The 12,239-nt window shown below is 35.5% G+C and overlaps 1 protein-coding gene across 5 annotated transcripts; it reads right to left on the bottom strand.

The window, feature by feature from the left end:
* Positions 1–382: 382 nt before the first annotated feature.
* On the bottom strand, positions 383–10,642 carry tra2 (transformer 2). Of its 5 annotated transcripts, none has more exons than XM_089702788.1 (8): positions 10,469–10,642; positions 10,227–10,360; positions 7,538–7,685; positions 3,647–3,772; positions 3,000–3,175; positions 2,830–2,877; positions 2,502–2,629; positions 383–775 (listed from the first exon to the last, which is right to left on the bottom strand). In XM_089702788.1, the coding sequence occupies exons 1-8, from the start codon at positions 10,481–10,483 to the stop codon at positions 750–752; spliced, it is 801 nt and encodes a 266-aa protein (XP_089558914.1). In that variant the 5' UTR covers positions 10,484–10,642; the 3' UTR covers positions 383–749. The 5 variants fall into 5 exon arrangements, with proteins under 5 accessions (XP_089558914.1, XP_089558915.1, XP_089558916.1 ...); XM_089702789.1 differs by having other exon boundaries at positions 3,647–3,775; positions 7,547–7,685; XM_089702790.1 differs by having other exon boundaries at positions 7,547–7,685.
* Positions 10,643–12,239: the final 1,597 nt, after the last annotated feature.

Here is a 12,239-nt window from a genome sequence, read left to right as displayed (position 1 = left end):
ATGCGTTTTTGCTCTGGCGGTCAAAAGGTTAAAACCAATCAATCAATATAACAAAAATTGGTTTGAGACGATTGGCTCTAACTCGTGTTACAAATATCGCTACTACACGATGTCCTCTCTAGTACGTAGTACATAGTAACTCAATGCTTCTTATTCAGTATAATAAGCTACATAGTATGGATGAATGATCCCAAGATATTTAGATAGAAAATTAGGTTTCCCCCAAACATGAAAGTAAAAGATATTAATTATTGGTGTTATTCATCAAAGTTATTATGCAATTCCTTCAGAAATATTTATGAAGTTATTATTGTGTTTTTACTACAGATAAAATGTTGAAAGGATAGATAAGGTGGGAAAGACTACAATGAAGAAGTACCACTGTTATTTAAAAAAATCATTATTTATTAACAACTCGTTCACAACACAAGTCTACACTAAAATACGATATCATCAAACTAAATAATAATAATTACATATATATAAAATACAAATTCTACGGAATCGAATAGAAATACGTACGAGTCACTCAAAAAATATCTGTGTAGGGTGTGTTTAATGTATTGGAACAATTTGTTGAAAGAATATGATCTGATGGCGGATCTTCTTGGTATCGGAGCTTGCACAGACCGATCATATTCTTTACAAGTTCGCGAAACTTCGGTTCTCAAGCCGGCGGCCCCTTCTTTCGGCGACCAATATAGATTTCAAAATTCAAAACTTCAACACAGTTAGTTTTTCAAGGAACTTCATCCTTTACTTCTTGTTTCAATACCTTTTCAAAAAAACAAAATCAATATTAGACTTAGTTGTAAATCTTTTATTATCATCTAACGTTTGCGTTACATCTAGTGGCTACCTTACATCTAGACCCTTATCTCGCGAGTTACACTATGACTGTTTAGCCGTTCGCGACATTTCTCTATAAATGCATATCCGGCTACATTTGGGAAGTGGTGGTGTATAAAAAATGTCTGAAGTGACGTCACCGTCGCGAGACTAATACCGACCTGCAAAGTCAAAGAGCAATGTAATCACGCGGCACTTCGGGAACTGCACACGGCACGTGGTCGAGCCCTGTCTGTAGACGAATGGAGGGCACACAAACGGAAAACACTTCGTTTATATTAATCAAATATTATTTTATTAATAACGCGAACAAAGGTTACGAAAATTCCAATTAAAAAGAATTAAAAATCTACGCGAAACTGAATAATACGCAACGTTATAGTTACTAACAGGTAATTTAAGAAATATTTGGTAAAGTAAAAGGCGGCAGTTGTTTTCAACCTTTGCATAAATTATTTGAAACAAAATCACATTTTCGATCACACCATATGAGCATAGTATCAAAGAAAATGATCATTTAATGTTATTCCCCTCCATTCCTCTAAGATAAGGGATCTGACCAGTATACAATAAAATCGGGACATCTTCAGACCAAATGCTTGAAGAAAAATATAACAACACAGAAGATATTTACCACTTCCTTAACACTTTCTGGGAAAATTTTAGGGAAACAGATTAAAAAGAACATAGTAGTAATACATACAGTAAGATAACACATTAAAAACTGACATAGACATACATGCAGTGCTTTGTAACATATAAATACTTACATTGTAAACCAACATTGGGAGAGTGAAGGATTTTTTCCATCCATATAAATTGTCTCGAACACGTAATATTCGAGGTAATTTTTTTATGTAAATGAAAATAAATAAAATGATCGATATATTGAATTGACTGTAGTATTTAGCGTAAATAACATACTGTTGCTATGTGAATTTATTATCATTTACATATCGAAAAACTAAAGGGCAAGCGTAAAGCGTAACTTACTCGGGGAGTAGAACATCATACTTCGCGACACCAGAGCGGATTGACAGCATCCCTTGTTTTAGCGTAGTGACCGAGACCGTACAATAGTGCGGTATGGCGGTATGACTGTGTGGTAATGCGTGCCTGGTATCACTGCGAGCATTGGTGTTACTTACGTTCTGAATAGCAGCGCTCCTCACCATACTGCTGCCGTGTTGTCGTGTGCAAGCACTGTCTTGCAGTACTGCGGTATGTACGGTACGGCGGTAGTGCGGTAGTGCGGTACAGCGGTGCGGCGGTACTGCGGTATCACTTACGCGGCGAGTAGGAGCGCTCCCGCTCGTAGCGGCGCGAGCGGCGGTAGTGCGGCGAGGGCGAGCGGTGCCGGTAGTGCGGTAGTGCGGTACAGCGGTGCGGCGGTACTGCGGTATCACTTACGCGGCGAGTAGGAGCGCTCCCGCTCGTAGCGGCGCGAGCGGCGGTAGTGCGGCGAGGGCGAGCGGTGCCGGTAGTGCGGTAGTGCGGTACAGCGGTGCGGCGGTACTGCGGTATCACTTACGCGGCGAGTAGGAGCGCTCCCGCTCGTAGCGGCGCGAGCGGCGGTAGTGCGGCGAGGGCGAGCGGTGCCGGTAGTGCGGTAGTGCGGTACAGCGGTGCGGCGGTACTGCGGTATCACTTACGCGGCGAGTAGGAGCGCTCCCGCTCGTAGCGGCGCGAGCGGCGGTAGTGCGGCGAGGGCGAGCGGTGCCGGTAGCCGCGCGCGTAGTAGTCGCGCTCCCGGTACCCGCCGCCGCGGTAGTAGTAGTCGCTGGAAAGGGACAACAATATAAGAACACTGTTGAAGTGGTACCGGCAATGATAGACCAGTATATGAGCACTGTTAAGGGGCAGCAGTAATGATAGAAAGGTATGATGTACTGTTGAAGCGGTGGTAATGATAGTAGTGTCAAAAATGTGGTGATGGTAACGATAGAGTAATATAAAAGCACTTAATAAAACACAACTTACTCTCTGTCGCGACCGCGTCTGTCATATCCATTGTCACCTCGTCCAATACTGAAAAAGTAATTTACCAAATTAGTTTCCACAAAAAAACAATTTTCTATTAAAAATATCATGATTTCAATCATCATTTAAGCAAGCACTTTCCTTCCGACATAGTAGACAAAGTCACTCACTGTGTAGGTTTCCCCATATAAATGCCAGGTGTTGGCGTATGCGCCCTTTGTGTGATCGAGAAGTCCACCCGGATCCGCCTGCCGTCAATCTCCATGCCGGTGCACTCGTTCTTCGCAACTTTTGCGTTTTCTTGCGACTCGAAGTAGACGAAGCAAAAACCGCGCGAGCGACCGGTCTGTAAACAGAGTAGATAAAGAATAAATACTATGATATAGGTAAATAATACAATAACAATATTTGCTGAAAATATAACTTATCTTCTTTCTTCTTCTTATATATAAAAATGAATCGCAAAATGTGTTGGTAAGCGCATAACTCGAGAACGGCTGAGCCGATTTCGATAATTCTTTTTTTATTATATTCCTTGAAGTACGAGGATGGTTCTTATGTAGAGAAAATGTAAACATGTACCACGGGCGACGCCGGGGCGAACCGCTAGTCAAGAAATAAATTTGCAACTATTAAATTAAATTTGCTTAATAACCAAAGTAAGTTAGTTAAATTATGACTTAGTAAAGAGAAATTGTAAGTGTTAACAACTTTCGCACTTGATAAATACTTTTTTAATAACACACACTTGAAAAGTAATTGATAACAGACTTTCTAGAAACATTTCTAACACGACAAATTAATCAGTATTACACACCTTTGCATCAATAACAACTTGTACTTTGTCAACTTGTCCGTATTTCGAGAAAATGTGATGAATCTGCTGTTCCGTAGTGTAGAGACTCAGTCCGAAAACACCGAGGCATCGGGATGGCGTTGGGTTCTCCTGAAAAAAGAGAACACTAAAACTTGTGGTATGGCGCCTCTCTACATATAACAAAACCGCAAAGAAGCTTAAAAAAAATTGACATTGCTTTTTTAATGAATAAAAAACAAAATAAAAATAAGTAAGAAAAAAATACAGTCACTACTACTAGTATGGTCATGATATACCATTTCATCCTTTTTGAGAGTATGTTTATCAAGACAAATCGTAATGGTATCAATCTGGTTAGCACCTTCTAAATGAGGTTATTGAGAATGTTACATGCATGCATTACTAACTGAACCCTTCCAAGTGGTCAGGTGGACCAGCAAATTAATTTTAAGCAGTGTTTTGTTACTTTTTCTACACTATTTGTAACTACATAATATACATACATGAATTTTACCTTCAGAGCTCTCTTTTCAGTGTGACATTTGTAATATTAAGTTGTTATATTAGAATATTTATTTATATTAAAATATATGTGCAAATGGGCCTTTAGTAAACTAACATATTTTCCAGTTAGCTTACTCTAATTCCACTCTTTACTCTTCCAACATATAGGATACAAATACGAATAAGTAGTTCGTACAAGCATTTCTGTGTTGGAAAATTCAAATTAAATTTTTTTGTAGTGACAAAACAAAATTAAAACTCTATGTTTATTTTCTTGCTTAAGTTATACAGGGTGTCCCACTGTTGGTATACTAAGCTCAAAGGAGGTTATAGTTTTGCATACGCTGAGTACGTAAAAAATAATTAAAAAATTCCAGGCGTATTTTTTTTTCAAATAGATGAATTCTTAAAACTCTATGTGTACACCGATAACAAGCTACCCGCCCAACTTTGCCACCAGCACGTGAGCTATCGTTTAAGATTATGTTTTCATAGATAAAATGCTCATATTAGAGAAGCGGTATATGCCGGCTAAGCTAGAGAAGAAAACATGGATTTTCAGGAAAAATTTAGCAAAAAATTTTGGACGTAATTTTTTTTTAAAGTATTTTTTACGTGATCAGTGTATGCAAAACTACAAGTTCCTTCGCGCTTAGTATACCAATAGTGGGACACCCTGTATATTTGCATGTTAAACTAATGAAACATCATGAGCTTAAGTACCTACTAATTAAATTAGCATCATTTATTATATTAATTATAATTTACAAATATATCACATAAACAACATAAATAAGGAGTAAAATTAATAATATGTAATGAACTATTGTATATTAAATATATACATATATAGCAAAAAAAACTAGTAGTCCGGGATACATCGCCCATTTTTGCAAGTGATTACTATCAAGCTAATTTTTCGTGAGTAGCTTTATTTTGATGAGATGCCCAATAATTTCATGTACGAAACTCTCGATTGTGGTAGCTAACAGAGGTAACAAGAATAAAAAATTTTGATTTGACGGTTCTCAAATATTTATTACGCAATTTGTAGGACAATACGTCTGTTGAATTATATAAGTATTAAATAATTGAAAATAAAAAAATCAGCTGGTTAGTAATCATTGATGATGACTTCGTTATCGATACACATTGGAAAGGGGGACTCTTTGATCAAACCATAGATTTTGTAGGACAAATATTTTTTCGAATAATTTAGATAATTATCTTGAGATTTAACAAAAAAAAACATTCATTTAGTAATTAATATTTGAGAACCATCAAATCAAAATATTTTATCCTTGTTTCCTCTGGTAGCTACCACAATCGAGAGTTTCGTACATGAAATTATTGGGCATCTCATCAAAATAAAGCTACTCACGAAAAATTAGCTTGATAGTAATCACTTGCAAAAATGGGCGATGTATCCCGGACTATAGCTGTTAAGCAAAATTATGTTATTGTAAAACATGACTACAAAATTTAACGTGAATCGGTTCAGCTGTTTCATACATACACAGTTGTTTCATGGAGACATATTATGATAACTAACAATGTGACATGAGAATTTATACAAAGAGAAAAGATGATACAAAATAAGGCCATTCTCCCATTACGATACGCACAGGAGATTCAAGTAATCTGCAAGTCCTCGGAGAATAGTTGCCGCTAGGGATGTAACGATACATGATTTTGCCGATACGATACCGATACCGATATTTGTAGTAATGTATCGGCGATACCGATACCGATACCGATATCGATGGCTTGGTAGAAAAATAAATAGTGAATTATGCATAAAAAGTTACCAACATTTAACAGAGACAACTGTTAATCGTATTCTTTTAAATAAAAATGCCAAATCAAAAAACAACAAAACCATTTATTTTAGTACTAGCGGTCCGCCCCGGCTTCGCCCGTGGTACATATTTACGTTTTCTCTACATAAGAACCATCCTCGTACTTCAAGGAATATAATAGAAAAGAATTATCGAAATCGGTTCAGCCGTTCACACGTGATGCCGTGACAACGCGAAACGGGTGCAGACCCGCCGCCTTTTTATAGCTCAGGCCGCGAAGCGCGTCGAACGCGGCAACTGATACACAAAAATAATCCTTATGGCATGATTCTGTATTCACGCGCGATGACTTATAGCGTATTTCATGTATAACTTTGGTGTTTCTACACCGATTTACATGATTCTTTTACTATAACCTGCCCAGGAGTATGAAGAATAATTGTGCCAAATTTGGTTAAAATCCGTCGTGTAGTTTTTGTTTCTATAACGAATATACAGACAGACAGACAGACAGACAGACAGACAAAAATTTTACTGATTGCATTTTTGGCATCAGTAGCGATCTCTTATTACCCCTTCATAGTTTTTTTATATATATTTCATGTACAGAATTGGCCTCTCTACAGATTTATTATAAGTATAGATTATTATTTTACGAAGTCAGTTAAACTTTAAGTAATACACATACAATCAGTACCTAATAAAAGTTTACTATTGGTAGAGTTTTTTCAGAAAACAAAGTGCGCACGCGCGGGCGGCCTCCCGCATCGTTCATTGGGCGCGAGTTTTTGAATTATTTGATAACAAAAAAATTGGTTGTTTGTAAAGTAGGTTTACGATCGAGATGTTTACGTGATAACATAATGCAGTGGCAGCGCTCGAGATGAAACGGGAGATTGGTCCGTCTCTCTCTCGTTATACCTGCGATCGCGCTCGTGAGGTTTTGGTGTGACACAAGTTTATGAACATGTCACCCGACTAAAACGATTTTAAAAACGTTATCACGTTAAAAATTAAAAATATTCAAAATTATTTATATCTTTCCTTAATTTACATAAACAAATTTGTGATTGGAGCACTCCTAGTAAGCAAATAAAATGCTTGTGTCAGTAGGTTCCGCTCTTCCTTAACACTATTACAGAAACAGAAATAAAACAATATGAATGAATACAATGCAAAAACATAAAAGAAAAGAAAGAATTTAATAAAAAAATATCGGTATCGGCTGATTTATTATCGGCGATACCGATATATCGGCTTGCCGATATATCGGCCGATATATCGGTGTCGGTATCGGTATCGTTACATCCCTAGTTGCCGCGGAGTATCTCACATATATTTGTATGTAGGCTCGCACACTACGCTACCGGTACAATTTATGCGAGATATTCCGCGGTGAGTAGTCTCCGAGGCATGCAGGATACTTGAATCGCTTGTGCGTATCGCAATGGGAGAATGGCCTAAGTCTACTATACAAAACAAAACACTGCCCAACCCCATCTCTACCCACCACCCAGCGCCCACAACACTTAGCACTTAAAACTAATAAAGCATGCACGTAATATGGTTTGGATACAATCAAACTTACACCACTCACCCTGTCGCCCGTGTGCCGCCGGCGCGACGACATCGGGCTGTGCGAGTGCGAGCGGCCGCGCGGCGTGTACGAGCGCGAGCGCGAGCGCGAGTAGCGCGCCGAGCGGTAGCGCCGCGGGGACACCGAGCGGGAACGTGTTCTACAACGATACATGATAACTGTTGTATTTATATTCCTAACATATATAACACATCTCTTCCAGTCTTACTAATGTAAGAAACATGTAGGTTTGTGAGGATGTATGTATGTTTGTTTATTTTTCCTGTGTAAATCCCTGAATGTATTTTGATGAAACTTTGCTGTACTTTATGTACCAGAATAAGACACAAGCTATATAGATACTCTCTCTTGTCAGCATGTTTCGCTGAGGGTGAAACCACAAGGCACAGATAGTGCTATAAGTGCCGATTGAATTTTCTCCAGTAGCAATATTACCAAAATGCAGACTCATAGTGTGCCACATATACTTTGCTAAAATTTAATTGAATTAATATTTAGCCACTAGCCCATTGAGCCCCAAGCGGCCCGATCGGTCCCAGACACAATAGATTTTCTATTGTGTCTGTGTGACACAATAGATTTTCTATTGTGTCTGTGGTTCCGGGGCCTGAGTTACTAATCTTTAATAAAAACTGACAGGATTTACTTCTCAACAAATGTGTTTGATAACTCCACACAATAATTGTATATTCATAAAACCTTATGGCAATTAATAACATGACATAGAAATTTGACACTCGGTCTTCGCTTTTATTTACAGTTATACAGCCGTACAAATAAAAACTTGCTTATTCAAACCTTATGCAATGCATAGATATGATAAGAATAAATAAAGAATAAGGATGTCATAATTTCTTACAAATAAATTTGGAATAACGTCGATGTATCTATGCTCACGCTATGCAATAGGCGCGAAGCGGCAACGTCGCAATTCATTCACTAAATTATGAAAAACATTGAAATTGTCTACGGTTAAGCCTTGGTGCTGTCATTTTGCTGACGCTCGTTTGACTTCGTCGAATTTGTTGTGAAGTTTCATCATACGATGTTCTGTTTATTTATTTTTTAAATATTTATTGGAAATAATTTAAATATATCATTTAATATGCAAGCAAATGAAAGAGAACGCTATCCAATAACTGGAGAACAGAAGATAAACCCACCTTGAGATAGAGAGTTGCCAAATAACTGGTACTCAAAACATGTACAACTCCAGGCTTAGAAGATTTATATTTTCAACGAAAGTGTATATTATTGTGATAAGTTTTATGTATGTATGGTTTGGCGCATGTTGTAAATAAATAAATCATTATAAATATCAAAAGGGTTTTTCATAATTTCGTATATTTTGACATTTCATACAAAATTTTCCATTTCAATAGGTACGTAATGAAATTATTAATTTGCTCAACTTTTTCTACTTCTCGTATTACTCTCATTGCTATTATCTCAAATTTAGGCTGAAAATTGCTTCTAAAACTTGTAAAACACAGCACAATGTACTAAAAGATATGTTATTACTTTGTTATGTCAGACTTATACTAGGGTGGTAGCCGTAATAAGGACGGAATAGCATTAGTATGAATACTTATTACGAAGTTATACTAGGTTACATTTATTTCGTGTTTATTTGTATGATTTTTCCTTATTCTTAGTTTATTCTTTGCATAAAATGTTATAACTCGTTTATTTGTACGGCTGATAAAGCTTATTTTAATAAACATCTGCCTGACCTAAATTCTTTTGTATTTCACATATTTGTATACAGTTTTGATGACACTAGTATGTGTTGTATTAGCCAATACACCTACTTCCTTGTAGCACTTTGCATGCATTCATAACAGGAAAGTAACGCAAGAATGGCTATCATTCTTCACAACAAAATGTTTTGAATGTGACGTTATCACATAATATCCTGTACAATTTTAGCATGTAAATTATTTTACTTATTTGCCATTTACATTAAACTGAATTACATTTTTTATTTATATCCTCGTAACATATTTATTGATACGACTTTAATTAAATTGTTAACAAATAATTAAAGTCCATTGTAACAATAGCAAAAAAAAATTACTAATTGTAGATTTGTAGATGTAGTATGAAATGAATGGAAACATGTTCATCATTTATCGTAATAAATGGCAAACTTTACAAATTTTTCTTTACTTTTTCATATTTCATATAAGCTACATAAACAGCAAACAGTCAGCACAGTAACAAGTTTGCAATTATCGTAAAAACGAAGCACACATAAACGTTATCAGCAATAACGTTTCTGTTATTGATAAAACAATGTGTGTTATATTGATCAAACACGCAAGCTGCCTAGCATTGTATACTTTTTGAGCGGGCTTATCTACAATACAGTGTATATTATAAATTATAATTTACATCATGCTATGTTAAATTTGTAATAGTATCTCATTATTTAAAAACATCTCCAGTAGGCGTATGATTATAGAGGTCCACATAATTTACATCAAATGATCAAGTTCTAAAAATTTATTCAAAATTGCGGTATCGTTTTTTTAATATATTATTGCGCAACTCGTTGCCTTGACAGCAAGGTTATATCGATAAAAAACAACTACGGAAATGCTATTATATCTTTGCAAATAACTAGAAATCTCTACTTTTAACGACTATAATCAAAACAATGCTGTAATTGTAGACTTACGGGCTCCTATACTTCCGGCTTGATGCTTTTGGCGGCGGCGGTGTTCTCGACCGGCTTCTGGTGTGTCCCCGAGACATGGTTGGAGGCTTTGGTACTGGCTCCCTAGACCCGTTGCGGGTCCTAGAGCGGCTCCTCTGAAATTACCAGAAATACATTCGCACCAAATAACCTCACGCGCCCCGGCAAAATAAAACGTACAAAGCTTCAACCATTAACTAAAAAAGTCAAGTTAATTATAGTACCTCTCGATCCGACATGTTGCACAAAACGAAAGAAATAACAATCGTTTACTATTATTAAATAAGCACAATTATTCTAATTTTAGATCGCGGATAAAAACAAAACCGATCATGCGAACGCCGACAACGCGGTCGAGAAAGAAACAAAATGGCGTCTTTTTACCGCATTCACAACTTGAATCGGCGCGAGGCGTGCAACCACAGACTACATACATTTTTTTATCTATGCCAAAATAAAAAATTTAACTTAAATTATTTTGAATTTCAAATTCATAATAATTAACATAAAAATAAACTTTTATATAGGTCTACCAGAATCTGATGGCATATTTATATTTAAGAAATAAAGGATTTTTATGTGGCAACTTATTTGACAACTATCAAATTGGATGTCAAATTATTTGTCTTTTTTGCAGTTGATGAATAATTTTTAGGATTTTGGCTAAAAAATCTTCGAAAATGTCGAAAAAGCCGCTGCGATCACAAGCAAGAGGTGTTGTTTATAATGTGTATAGAAAAACATTCGATGAAGAAGGGTCAAACACATCACAATTTTCAATTTTGAAGATTTTATTGGTAAATTGGACTTACCCGTTTTGATACTATAAATTAAAAAATATTATATGTAGGTAACTATAATATTGTTTGTTGATTAGAATATAATTTTATGAAAACTTATTACAGGAGTTTCCAATACGGCTATTCGTCAAGTCCAAGCTGTCCAAGTCAATTTTATAATGTGTGTCTGTTAATACTTACGAAAATAAACATAATTTTATTTTATTTTTATTTTATTTTATAAAAAATTATAAGCAGTTTTGATCTACATTATCATTATATCGATATTTTTACATGGCATACTGTTAATGAATATATACAAATATAGGTATGTGTAAATAATAATATGTATTACCTGTATAAAAGTAATTTGTATAATTGTATATTATACATGTAAGTATGTACCTACATAATATTAAGTGGATATCTCATTATTAAGTACAGTATTGTCCACTTATGTAATGTGAGTAATGATATTGAGGACAAAATAAAAAATAAGCAGTATCAAGATCGTTCAGTCCATTTTCCCTAGGGTTGCACACTCAAAATTTTGATTTCCCTAATTGCCATCAGATTCTGGTTTACCTATAACTTCCAAATGGTTTTATTGTCGAGCCAATTTAATAGGCAACATTTGACGTCTATCAATTTTATCTTCATAGGGTGGTAACCTGCTTAAAAACATCGATTAAAGTGAATTAATCGATACGAACTTGAAACATTTGTCAATCGAACTTGAAACACATGTCAATAATTTATGATCATTTTTTTATTTTTATTCCCAAGTAATCAATGCATTCGATTCTAGATGTCAGATTTCGATTTTTAGAGTAACGTCTCTGGTATTTAAAAAGAAAAAAGGTTTATTGACACAAAATTGTAGCGACGTCAGTTCTTTAAATCAGAAATTGTTTATTATGTTTAGAATGGTTTATCAGTAAAATCAAATCCTAAAATTAGTTGTATCGGTCATTATTATTATAAATATGTAATCGTAATTGAAAAAAGTTAAGCAAATGTGCAGTTCTAACAAAACGAAATATCATGTTATTCTATGTCGTCGTTACTAGGTTACGTTGTTGAATTTTGTTGAACTGTCAAATGTTGCCTATTAAAATGGCTCTACTATAATAGTTGTATATCTTTTCAACTCATTAAAATAAGTGAACAATTTTAATTTTAATAACTCTAAAGTTTCTACTAAAAATGTTTTGTA

This window comes from Colias philodice, chromosome 13 (genome assembly GCF_061535455.1).
Source record: "Colias philodice isolate Cphi_HAF_F1 chromosome 13, ilColPhil1 Martin Lab GWU primary, whole genome shotgun sequence".
In the NCBI taxonomy this organism is placed as follows: domain Eukaryota; kingdom Metazoa; phylum Arthropoda; class Insecta; order Lepidoptera; family Pieridae; genus Colias; species Colias philodice.
This window is presented reverse-complemented; position numbering and strand designations above follow the sequence as displayed.

Excerpts from the sequence above, each read along its gene's own strand:
- tra2 (XM_089702787.1), bottom strand. Across the intron at positions 3,176-3,646 it reads AAGTTGTTATTGATGCAAAG|ACCGGTCGCTCGCGCGGTTT; the intron begins GTGTGTAATACT and ends CTCTGTTTACAG. Across the intron at positions 2,878-2,999 it reads TATATGGGGAAACCTACACA|TATTGGACGAGGTGACAATG; the intron begins GTGAGTGACTTT and ends TTACTTTTTCAG.